The 12974-nt window shown below is 49.4% G+C and overlaps 1 protein-coding gene across 1 annotated transcript; it reads right to left on the reverse strand.

Moving 5' to 3' along the window:
• Positions 1–1348: 1348 nt before the first annotated feature.
• cdca2 (cell division cycle associated 2) lies at positions 1349–12686 on the reverse strand. The gene is made up of 17 exons (XM_079358890.1): positions 12259–12686; positions 11444–11639; positions 11094–11230; positions 9445–9610; positions 9037–9185; positions 8550–8591; positions 8338–8456; positions 7896–8109; positions 7545–7674; positions 6435–6730; positions 6111–6144; positions 5522–5596; positions 4689–4807; positions 4534–4599; positions 4254–4325; positions 2821–2977; positions 1349–2735 (listed from the first exon to the last, which is right to left on the reverse strand). Exons 2-17 carry the CDS (start codon positions 11637–11639, stop codon positions 1933–1935), a joined length of 2775 nt encoding a protein of 924 aa, XP_079215016.1. The 5' UTR covers positions 12259–12686; the 3' UTR covers positions 1349–1932.
• Positions 12687–12974: the final 288 nt, after the last annotated feature.

The following is a 12974-nucleotide window of genomic DNA, read 5'->3' on the forward strand; positions in this document are numbered from 1 at the left end:
TAAATCTGGAAGTACAAATAAGTGATGCTGGCTCTTTGTGTGTTTGCAGAAAGTGCTCATCCGTTTCAAAACGAGCCGTAAAATCAAGAGTACAGTGAGTGTGAAATCTCCAGGCTCAGCCCCGAGTTTGTCAATGAGATCAACGCTCTCTTATTACTGACAGCAACAAGAGCCCATAAAGCGTGGATTTATTGTCTCTTTAAAGTCCTTTATTTGTGCGTGAGGCTGTAGGTGGCGAGTCAGGCGCACGAGGTCAATCAGATGAAGCTGTAAAATGAGACGTAGCGCTCATTCATGAGGACGACACAGACGACGTGTAGAGCCGCGGAGCCTCGCCACTAAGAAATGTGGACTCCATTTTTTGTGAGTCGTCCTCCCCAGCTGTCAGCTCGCTCCCTGTCCCATGGGGGGGTTGCCACGGTGACAGGAGGCCACATGTCTTGGGGGCGTCGTTTTTGGTCAAAGGACCCCATTGTTCCTGTGTTAAGCCGTCTTCACTCTGCCCGTCTGCCAGGGACAGACAGGGGCTTCACACCCCTCTCCCTTTCTCCGTCTCACACACACACACACACACACTCTCTCCCGCTCTCTTCTCCGAGGCGCAGAAACACACCACGCCCGCTAGTATAGAGGGGCAGCACACACACACACTAAAAACACAAGGTCGCTCTTTTTTAAGTTTTCAAATCAGACACACACTCATACACATGATGCCGTCGAAACACACACACAGAGGATTTGAGTGATTCTTATCCAGACGCTGCAGCAAACAAACACCTCCTTTGTTTGAAATGAGGCGCCTCAGATTTTAATTCACCCTCCTAACGACATCATCAGCTCCACTGACTTATTTTGTCTCCACGGACGAGTTTCTCAAGTTGGCAGATTATGACGAGTGACTGCAGCTGCTCAGCTCGACCACAAGATGGCACTGTAGCCCTGCGGTGTCCAGTCGGAGCCGTGTTATTAGAGGCCAAACGATCCTGTCCATTTGTCTTCCAGCGGGGAGACAGAGGAGACCTTGGCACTCGCTGCAAGCCAGAAGCCTCCAGTGTCCTTCAGCCAAGCGACTGGATGTAAAGGGAGGGAGTCAATTACCCCGTGATGGATAGATTACAGTCATGCATCATTCTGGGAGCCAACGCTCCGATGTGAACTGAATTTTGAAACTCAATTTGTTAGTGCTCCCTCCATCGCCTCCTGACAGATGGATGAGGCAGCACTGAGGAGCTGATTTGAATCTGTGGCTGCAGCAGTCACAGGTCAGAGGTCAACTTACTCCAGCTCTGACTGAAGGTCCTGGAAGAGAGAAGTGACCACACATCTCAGATGCCACATGTACGAGGGATGGATTTTATTATCTGCTTTAATGAACACGAGTCGATCTAAAGAAGAGCGCCAACATTCAGCCACGGAGCTTCATCACAAAGGTACAATTCAACATTTTAGGAAACTTTGAACTGAGGACAGAATCACACACAATCTTCGTGTTTAGTAGATTTATTCTCAGCTGCTCTCCTGAAGTTGTTCCGATATGCTCGGCACAGTGGTGCAGGTCTCCCGAGTGAAGACGTGACGTAAAAGAAAAACGACCCAGAAGGAGAGGACCAAACAATCCTCTCAAAGCGCGTCTCTATCAGTGCTACGAGGAGCTGAACAGAATCTGAACTAAAGCAGACGGTGAAGGACAATCTTCCTCCGTCCACAAAGAGCAGGTATCGACTGTAGGATGTTGATCCGGTGACTTTGGAGAGTCAGACTGAGACGCTCTGTGATTACCAGCTGAGTGGTTGGGTATTGATCAGGAGGAGGTCGGCCCAGATGATTGGGCTCTCAGTGCATTGATCCACTTGGTTAACGGAGGGAAACTGGTGGGCTCTGATCAGTGACGGGGAGCGTTGCAAAAGAGTCACACGTGGTCATTTTGAGGTCTCATGACGCGTTTTCCGGCGTCTCCTCCGGGTATGAAGGCTGGACGGGTAAAGCCGCACTGAGCCGCCGCCCCCGCGTCCTCCTGCGGGACTCTTTAGAGGACTCGGGGGAGGTCCAGGGCAGCCAGGCGAGACCTGCACAGTCGTTGGTGTTTTGGTTCCTCAGGCTGCGGCGGACTGAACGCTGCCCTCTAGTGGCCACGGGTTTGAACACATCTTCAAAGTTGAAGTCAGCCTGCCACGGGGCGAGGTCGAGCTTCGCTGCTTCTCCTTCCTCCTGGCTCTCAGAAGTCCATCTGCCGTTGTTCCCCTCCTGGGATGCTGCTGCGTCTCCCTGGCCGGACTCTGACTCGTGCACGTCACGGCTCAGCTGCTGCTCCTCCACCTGAAGAAATGAGCGGTGCAAGGAGCTCCTTCGGCCCTGCTTGGATTTTCTTCGGGTTACTTCTGGTGGCGGACTGAGACCTGAGTGGAAACACTCGAGCTTATTAGCAGAGTCTGTGCAGGTCGTATCTGCAGAGGTGTGGGCTCCTCCCTGCTCGAGCTCCGCAGTGGTTTGGTCTTCACAGGGCTCCTCCGTCTTTCCCCCAGTCTGCATCCGAGTCTCCTCGAGGAACAGGAACTCATCAGCAGCAATGAGGACGTTCGTCTTCTTCAGTCCTCCCCCCGACAGCCTCCTGCCCCTCCGTGTGGCGTTCACCTGCCCGCAGTCTGAGGACGGGCTCGACTCTTCTGAAGCAGCGTCGTCCCCGATGGCCTGATGGTCCGTCAGCTCAGCGTTGATGTTTGTCTCACCGTTTGGTGCTGTTGGGAGAAGCTACGGTCACCACAAGTTCTGACTGTTCAGAAAACTAAAACGTGTTCATGTCGAGCGGTCTGCACGTTCTACCTGTGGTTGGAGTCGGCGCTGCAGCTGGAGACTTGGCGTTTAAAGACGACCTCTCGGTGATGGGGCTCAGGGTGGGGTCCTTGGAGGCGTACGCGCGGGAGCCGTACAAGGAGCGGTCCACGTCCCTGTTCCAGCGACGCCCCGCTGCAGAGTTCACCTGTGGAAAGACCATTTGGAGATTTGTACCCTGAACTGTGCTGTATGATCTCAGGGTGTAACCCCGCCTCTCACCCAACCACAGCAATGATTGGTTCCAGAGACCCTGAACGTGAACAGCGTTATAGATGAATCAAAGGATGGAAGAGTCTGGAACATCGTCAGTTCGGACTACAAGCAGCCACATGTTCCACCAGCTGTTTTCTTCTTGTGTCTCTTCAGCATTTTGTCTCCACTGACCCAACTTTAAAAAACTCATTTTAAACGCGTCTCTTTCTTCAAATTCAGAGTTGGACAAAAACAGTAACCCACCTAGTGTTTAAAATGAGTACTGCAGTCTAAACTCTAATCATCACAGAGAGCTGTCTCCCCCCCTCCTCTCACACAGGTCAGCATGTGGTGGACACTGTAGCTTCAGTGTTTAGCCAGGTCAGCATGTGGTGGACACTGTAGCTTCAGTGTTTAGCCAGGTCAGCATGTGGTGGACACTGTAGCTTCAGTGTTTAGCCAGCTCTGCATGTAGAGACACTGTAGCTTCAGTGTTTAGCCAGCTCTGCATGTGGTGGACACTGTAGCTTCAGTGTTTAGCCAGCTCTGCATGTGGTGGACACTGTAGCTTCAGTGTTTAGCCAGCTCTGCATGTGGTGGACACTGTAGCTTCAGTGTTTAGCCAGCTCTGCATGTGGTGGACACTGTAGCTTCAGTGTTTAGCCAGCTCTGCATGTGGTGGACACTGTAGCTTCAGTGTTTAGCCAGCTCTGCATGGGTCTGTAAAGCTTTCTGCGTTCTAACCTCTCTCCATGTTTCATCTCCAACATTGATCCTAGTTTGAGCAGCTTTCTGCTGCTGGAGCTTATTAGAAACATGCAGAGGCTTTTTAGCTCGGGTACAATCACTTCTCTCTGAAGCAGTTCCACTGCCCGCTTCCATCGCTGCAACACCTGTTGACCTGATAACTGCTCTCATATCTGGCAAACCCAGGGGCGTCCAAAACGGCCTTCAAAGCCCCGCCTACCTTCTCTGGTCCAATCAAATCCAGAGCATTCAGGAGCAGAATCTAAAGTTAGAAGGAGGACATACTGGCTGCTGCATTGTTGTCAGAGACGACAACATGACCACACAGGAAGAGAGCGCCATCATGTTTGCTGATGATGTTTCCTTTACTCGTCACGCTGCGGCGTGGAAACAGAAACAGGCGGTTCTTGGGAGTCGCGTGGTCGGACTGAGCGGTGAAGAGGTATACAGAGAAATCAAAGGAGCACACTGGAGCCGCTCACCTTCATCTTCCCAGAGGCCGACTTGGCAGCCGAGCGCGTCGACCTCTTCGCAGGTTGGCTCTCCTCGGGCTGCTGAGGGAACACAGTTGGCATGAGGATTCATTATATGGAGCGTCTCTCTCACACACATTAAGTGGATAACCTCCGACGTGATCAAGTTCACATCCAGTGGAATTAAACAGTAGATTAGATGGGACCATGTTCTGACCCCTGAATTATTAAGAAGACAATCTGGTGTAGTACGCCGAGGTGAAAGCAGCGTGCGCTGATGAGTGCAGACCTTTCTTTTCCGGCTGCTGGAGCGAGCTGGAGCCTCGCCGCCAGATTCCCCCTTTGGTCCCGGCTGCTGTGGAAGAAAATAGTCACAGGACATTTACATGTGACGTGTTCTCATGCCCTCAAGAGGAAGGAGAATTCAGATTTGACCCTGCCGACCTTTCTCTTTCTGCTTTTGGATTTAACCACGGGAACGCCGGCGTCCAGCTGCTCCTCCTTCTCTGGCAGTGATGGCGGCTCCTCCAGCCTGGACGCCGTGCCGGCTTCAGAGTCAGACGCTGAAGAAAAACAAATCACACATCAGATGGAAACTCTTTGACACAAAAGTGACCAACGGTCAGCTCAGGCCTCGTCAACACGAGAACGATCCTCTGTTGCAGTTCGCGGTTTAGCCACTCGATGTCGCTGTTGTTACATTGACCTAGCTTTAAATAGGCTAATGTTTATGTGCTTCATTAATCAACATGTTTTTACTCACGTTAACATTGATGTTTCTGAAGAGTGTATGCACAGTCACGCTACAGTAACGGATGTAAACTGTGTTTTCAGCCGTTAGCCAGTTTGTTGCGTTCAGGCTCGAGAGGCAACAACAAGCGCTGCGTTAAAAACTGTTCATCACTGATTGGCTGCAGGATGTTTTGGTCAGTTTGGACGTTACCGTGCACAACGACACAACTTAAGTTAGAACGTTTAGAACTGTTTAGTGTGGACTTTACGCCATAGCATGTGTGTAGCTGGTGCAACAGGCCACACAACTGGAACATAACTTCATGAAGAGTACTCAAACTAATCTAAGTAAAATCTCATACAAGAACACAGTCTGGGATTTCATCTCGTAGCGTACGCTTGGTCGGTTATTTTTTGCCTGCATACGATCATCACGCCATGAGAGAGCGAGCGAGTGAGCGAGGTTCACTGGTACACCTCTCGGGTCAACAGAAGGTGTGATGCCTCCTGAAGTCTCTGTGTGCACCTGGCTGGTTGCAGCTCACCTGGGAGGACCTGAGGGAGACACTCCTCCTGGAAGGCGTCGTTTAGATTCAACGGCTGGACGTCCCACGAGCAATCTGCAAACAACAAACACAAGAAGAGTTCATAACGGAGACACAGAGAGAGAGAGAGAGAGACAGAGACACACACACACACACAGAGAGAGAGAGACAGAGAGAGAGAGAGAGAGACAGAGAGACACAGAGAGAGAGAGAGAGACACAGAGAGAGAGAGGGAGAGAGAGACACAGAGAGAGACAGAGAGAGAGACAGACAGACAGAGAGAGAAAGAGACAGAGACACAGAGAGAGAGAGAGACACAGAGAGAGAGAGACACAGAGAGAGAGAGACACAGAGAGAGAGACACAGAGAGAGAAAGACACAGAGAGAGAAAGACACAGAGAGAGAGAGAGACAGACAGACAGAGAGACACAGAGAGAGAGAGAGAGACACAGAGAGAGAGAGAGAGAGAGAGACACAGAGAGAGAGAGAGAGAGACAGAGACAGAGACACAGAGAGAGAGACAAAGAGAGAGAGAGACAGAGACACAGAGAGAGAGAGAGACAGCTCCTCATCTGCTGTGATCACTGACCTGTATCCGCCGTCACAGCCGAGTCCACTTCCTCCTGAGAAGAAACAACAACATGAAAAATCAGAACTGTTCACTTCTTACATTAACTGTTTTCATGTGGTTGTGTCACACGCAGATATATTTACACCCGAGAACACACGCCAATCATTTCTTTTTCTGTATCCGAGGTCGAATGAACTCTCCTTTAACGCTGCGTCGTGTTTAATAACAAACATCTAACAACAAAGAGCTCCACAGTTTGGTTCAGGAAGTGAAACCATCAGCCATGATGTCATCACCGCCACAGCTTGTTTAATGTTCATGACAGACAGAAACAGGCGTTACCTTTTCCTTGCCCTCGCTCGGCGTTCTGAGCGTCACTGTGAGTGTCGGCGAGGCTCCAAACGCGCTGGGGCTGCTCAGGTCCGACTGTGTTCGGGCTTCGCTTCCTTGTGGCGTCTTGAGCAGCGAGCGCAGCTGGAGGCGTTCTCCTGGTGTCTGCGCTCGGGCCGGCGTGCCCCCTTTCTGAAGCGGCGTGCTGGGAGGAAGGTTCTTATCAAAGAACTCAGGGGAGAGCGGCCCGCCAAAACGAACCCTCTTCTTGGTTTTGACGGTGGACGTTTGTGAAGAGTCGTCCTCTCCTGCAGGGACAACGAAACCTTTCATGCACAAATTACCTTTAACCCTTTGTTTCCTTTTTTGCACAGCCAATGAAAAGACAGGAAGTGAACCTCTTGGATTAACCTGGACGAGTTATCGATCATTTCAGATCATTTACATTTATAGCTAACGAGCGCTAACCAGTTAACAGCGCTGAATCATGGTGCTAAATCTAATTCATCACTGCATGCAGCCCACCTGACGACAGGCCGACCTGGAACTGAGCCGTGTAGCTACACGCCTAACTGTGCACAAGTCGTTCGCTTCAATCCGTCCATGTCTGCTGTAAAAAAAAAAAAAAAAAAAGACTTCCTGTGCTTCTGCAGCCAGCCTCTAGTGGACACTTGAAGAACTGCAGCCTGGTATCGCGGCGTGTGACACACTCCTCACTCGTGCCTTTATTGTGAGTGACGGGAGAGTGATTCACACGTGGAACGCCTTCTTCCTGGTGAGCTAATCACTCGGGCGCCATCGCCCCGATAATTATCTTTAAATGGGGATTACTTTGTTTTCATGATTGTGAGAAGTCATATAGACATCAACATGATGAAGCTGTTCCACACTGATCTGTCTTTTTCCGTCTAACCACTAAAAGTAACTTCCGAGCTTAAACAGCCGGTCCTCCAAGCACTGAAATGACAAATGCTTTGACTCGTCTCTCTGAAAACACGACCCTGAGCGTCTCCCTGTGTGCAGCCAGGATACAGCTCTGTAAACAAAGCCTCAAAGGCAAAGCTAAGCGAGGATAAAAGAGCCGTTATTGTTGCATGACCGCTGCGAACAGTACGTGTTTACCTGTGGGCTTCATCTCCAGCAGAGGGCTGAGGGAGGGGACGTGCAGGGAGGACGCCGGCTGGGCTGGGGAAGCGGCTGCAGGATCATCAGGTGGTGGATGGCGGGAGCTCTGGAGTTCAAAGACGGCGTGCTGTTTAGAGAGAACACACGAGTTGCTTTGGACGATAGTTGAAGGAGCTTCAGACAACACGGCGTTTCATAGGAGTGAATGTTGCTGCACTTTATCTGACTTTAGTGTGGTGAATTATTCAGAAGAGAAGACGACGTTTGATTTGAAGGTTTTCAGCGGCACCGAGCGATGTCGCTAATCTGACTGAAGACGTTTCTATGAGCCTAAGGCCCGGTCTTTACCCAGCGTTTGTTCCAGGCAGAAGAGTGTTGGCTCGAGCGTGCTTGCATGAAGACAGACGCTGATAAGAGGATGTGGGTACGAGACACGATGTGTAGGTGGTCAAACTGCGGGGAATGTATGAGGAAAAGAGCGCGGGGTACTGTGGCCGCTTTCTGCTGCAAACTGTCCTCGTCGAGATCATTTAGAAAGATGATGAAAAAGTTCTTTTTTTTCCTGACCAGTCAATGCAAACTGAGAAGAGAAGATAGAAGCTCTCGGTCTTAAACGCTCCCACAGAACGTTGTGTGGGACACGACAGCGTGAGTAACGTGCATCACGGGGGGAAAGATAAATCCTGAACCTGCCTGGAGTTGAGAAGCACAGGATCACTGGCTGCCACCATACCACGAGTTGTCTTAGCCGTCATGGTTAACGAGAAGAGCGACACAGCCGTATGCAAACGCAGGAAGACCTCCAAGGTCAGGTCTGACACCAGTGGGACTTTTATTCTGGATCTCACGGGGGCTCCTGTGGCTGGGGGGTCGATTTACTCGTAACAAGCCCAAACTGTCCGTGGCGTTCTGAACAACATCGACAGGAAGAGGAAAGCTCAGAGACGACATCTACAGTATGTGGTTTAAGTCCTCGTGTTGATCAGCTGTTTATTTCTGAACGTCTTTGTCCCTCACAACCTTTGTCTCTGCTGTTTCTTCCTCCTGTGCAGCATATGAAAAGAAAAAAGAATCACACTGCTTCAAGTCTATAACAAACAACAAGAAGAAGACGAAGAAGACGAAGAAGAGGAAGACGAGTCCAACAGGACAGGAAAGTAAACTTTACAGAACTTTGTTTTGCTACGCTTCAAACACACCTTCAGAGTTTGGAGAAGAAAGTTGGGAGAGGAGTTGAAAGGTGAGAGAGAAGCACTGATAAATAAATAAAAGCCTGTGATGAACAACACTTGAATGGAGCTGGGAAGTGCTTGTTTTTCTCTTTTCAGACACTTGTAGTCAAAACAGCCCGTGTAGCACGGAGCTGCAGCATTTATAGAGGAGTTAAAAATAATCAGCAGTTTCAGCGGACGCCAAGAACTGAGCGGTAAAACCTTTTAGTTAAATTATTTACGGCTGTCAGGGAAGCGGGCGCTCAGAGTGAGTGTACCTCGCGCTCCTTCAAACTGGAGTGGAGGCGAGGAGCGCTGGCCTCTCTAATCTCCAGCTCGCAGCTTTCCAGGGGGCCCAGGCGCCTCCTCTTGCTGGGCGTCACCGCCGGTAGGTGGTTCTCTTTCTCTCCATCACTGCTGGTCCCATCTGAGGGGCGAGACAGGAGCGTCATGTAAACACAAACAAACAGGACTTGGAGACGTCTCAGCTAAATTAAAACAGACTCGTCGGGTGTTTAATAAACATATCGTGAAGAAGCAGCTTGATAACAACACTTTTGACCGTGCCGCCGATCTGAGACAAGGCGAGAGGCGCGTGGTGTCGTCAGAGTCGGGCTGCGTTCATCTGAAACCCTACTGGCCCCGATCCTCACGGGGGAAGGAAGCCATTAATCGTGCGGGCTCACCGGACAGATAATCTCTTGTCTTGATGCGTCCTCCAGTGTTGCTGTCCTGCGCTGGCACGCCATCACAGCCCTCGCTCTCCGCCACATCCATCAGGTTCTGGAAGGAGGCCATCTTCTGCCTCAGCGTGGACGCCACCCGGGGAAGGAAGGGGCTACTTTTAACCAGCTGGGAGTTGAGACAGCAAAAACAAACATATTCGCTCAGTGATGCAGTTTGACAGGACGCAGACTTCTGCAGTCGCTCGGGCGCTTTCACTGAGACACCGCACATCTATCTAACGCCATCCAGGGACGTCAGGGTTTGCTGAGCTGTGCACTTTCTGACGGCTGCATCACAATAAGTGAAAGTATTCCGTCATTATATTGATCGTGCACTCGTACATTCCCTCAGACTTACCTGGAGACTGTCCCGCTGGACGAAGGAACCCAACGACCACAGAAACCTCTTCAGCCCCCTTTGCAGCATGATGAGCGCTTACACGTATAAACATGCAGAGTTTAGCAGCACGAGGCCGAGTGAGAGCTGACTCATTCTGACGGCTGTTATCTGTCATAAACACGTTATCAGAGGCAACGAGGAGCTGTGGAAGTGGTGAATGATCTCTCTAGGTCTCGACTCAAACAGCTTTTATACACGAGGGGAGGAGCCGGCCGTCCCGTCCATGTAAACACAGCTCTGACAACAACACAGCCAGACAGTCAGGACAGTAGTCCTTAGTTATGATACGAGAACACCACTTTCACACCGCTGTCGACAGCTGGAGATAAACAGAACCTCTGAACTGCCAATCACAGAAATCCTTTTTAGCGATGCCCCAGACGGGGGCCGGCGGGCAGCGGCGGAGCTGGACACGACGGCGGCTCACTGATGTCCTTGATGTGTCAGGGCCTTTCGTCTCTGTTTTCATGGTTCCAGTCACAGAACGGTAGCTGAGCTGTCCGCCTGCGGTGAACGTGGTGAAGTAAAGAGCCACAGCTGCTGGTCACTCGTTACCTTTAATAAAGGACTCCTTCAATCACAACCTTTGTTTGGTGAACAAGGCACCACTGTCTGTGATAAATACATGATAATAATGTGGCGTGGGAGAATGGATGTCATGAAGTCAGGCTCGTCTGTGTCACTATGTTTCCCAGCACAGCGTGCAGCACACAATGAACCGAGGGGAATGTTTAATCAGTGTGTGTGTGTCAGCATTTATACTGCTGCTGGACGACCAGAGAGGCACAAACAGGTGTGCGAGGTGCGTCTATGGTAAGACAACACAACAATCATGTTCAATGAGTCAACGGTCTGATCTGGTCACACATGATCTGTTGACAGTGTAAACATCTGTATACTTCTGCACCATCACCATAGATGTTAAGAACAGCATACAGTTGTTTGCGTAAAGAAGGAGCTCTCCTGTGACCTCGCCTACACCTGAACTAAACTCCTGAAGAACTGCTGCCTTCTGTTTCCTGTTCTCCAGGATGTTCTTCTCCTCGCGTTGGTTCATGTTGTGATTCTGTATAACTACACGTTTGATATAAAGACACATATTCTCATTATAGGGTCGTGTAGCGGACTCTCCCGCTGTGAGGTGCATGTGTGGGAAAAGGCTTAACCCCATCATGATGTGGAGGGGTTGATAAGAACATAAATCCCTCACCTCTGGAGCTTTGAGGGCTGGGGGAGTCTTCATCTTCTGCTGAGCCATGAAGCGGATCAGGGAGTTGGTCTCTGGGGAACCCCGGACTCCGACGCTCGACCTCCGTCGGGCCTTTATTTGTGCCACACGAGACTTCTCTGAATGAGGAGGGAGAAGAGTGCTTCATTATCAGTGTGATGCATAAACAAAATAAAAACATAAACCTGATGTTTTCACCAGGTTTTTGCCTTATTATTTGAATCTTCGTGTGGTTTAATGAGTGCGACAAACCCTTTAACACTAACATTTAAACAGAGGTCAGAGCGTGCGTCACTGTGAGGCTGTGAAGGTGAAACAACCTCTCCCCTCACCTTTGCAGGTTGGCAGCGATGCCGGAGTAAAACTCTGGACAGAGATGCCGAACTGGCGCGGCGTGAGCGCAGAGAAATTCAGGGCTGCTGCTGATTTTCCATTCATGATTTGAACAGACTCGTCGTGGTGCGAGGGGGAAAGAATCTCCTCCGGATCCTTCTCTGGGCTCCAAGTCTTCGTCTCCACGGAGGCCATCTGCAGACACGCGTGAATACAGGTTAAGATTCAGCTGCTGCAGAGTGACAGAAACATGAGCAGGGTCCACAGCAGATATCGTCGGACACACAGGATTCATTTTTCAGAGTACTGATGGGAATCGTGACGCCTTTAATCGATTAATCTGTACATCCCTACTGAGGGTTTATTAGTGAAATAGACACAAAGGTGAGAAGCTGACGTCAGCATGTTCAAACTGAACAACCTTTTGTGCACATTTGTACAATAATGGGTAAAATGTGTAGGTGAAAACATTTTAATGTTCTTTTTTTTGGTGGACGGACTCTCGCGACATTCTCCTGTAGTCTCGTGACCCCCTTTAATAAGAACAAGATAGGAGACTGTTTTTATGGCACTAAACAAAGTTATCAACCCCCTCCTGTTTTAGCAGGATGCTAACACATGTAGCAACACAACACTTAGAGTTAACTTGGAGTTTCCTGCATATCCTTCCCATGTAAATAACTGAAAGTGTTAGTAGTCGACATGTTTATATCTTTATGGTGAAATATTTTTGTTACTTTAAAGATCACCTTGTTGCTAAGCACGCGCTGCCGGTTAGTGTGCAAACAGTGAAAACAGTCAATATAAAACTTACCGTGAATCTCAGAGCTTACTGGACTACTTCTCAGTTACATATAAAACCCATACGCAACAATTTAATTTAAAAAGTCTTTTAAAAAAATTAAAAAATCTTGGTCGTATATTTAAGAAAAAAAAAAACAGTTACAAATAAGCGATTCAAATTCCGCTCCACGACAGAGGTGTGTGATGCGTCGGCTTGTATCCCTGCGCGGAAAATAAGGACCCAGCTAAACTCTAATACAACGTTTCAAAAACAATCTTTACACAACACCTTCTCACTGAGAGAAGTAACACTTTGATAAGTGGCGCAAAATTTATATTAAAAAGAAAAATTAAAAACCACAATGAGTCAATAAGCGAGCTGTTTCACTTGGAGGAACTAACTTCCGTGTTTTGAAAACGGACTGAAAGCGTCCGGAACTCGTTTAATACGAATCCACCAATAGAAATACCAGACAGAAACCACGTGCTCTCCGACAGCCAATAGAAGATGTTCTGTGATCATAGATTGGTCGACGGAGGGCGAGATAGACAGACAGACAGACAGACAGACGGTATGTACGGTGGCTGGGAAGTGTTTGACAAAGTTACGCTTGAGACATACATTTAAGAGAAAAAGGTTTTGACATTTAATGAAACAAGTTTTTAAAACCCCAGACACTTTTCTCAAGGATAAAACAAATTTAGGCTACAAGTGTGTGTGTGTGTGTGTGTGTGTGTGTGTGTGTG

Source organism: Symphodus melops (assembly GCF_947650265.1).
Source record: "Symphodus melops genome assembly, chromosome: 1".
Taxonomy (NCBI): domain Eukaryota; kingdom Metazoa; phylum Chordata; class Actinopteri; order Labriformes; family Labridae; genus Symphodus; species Symphodus melops.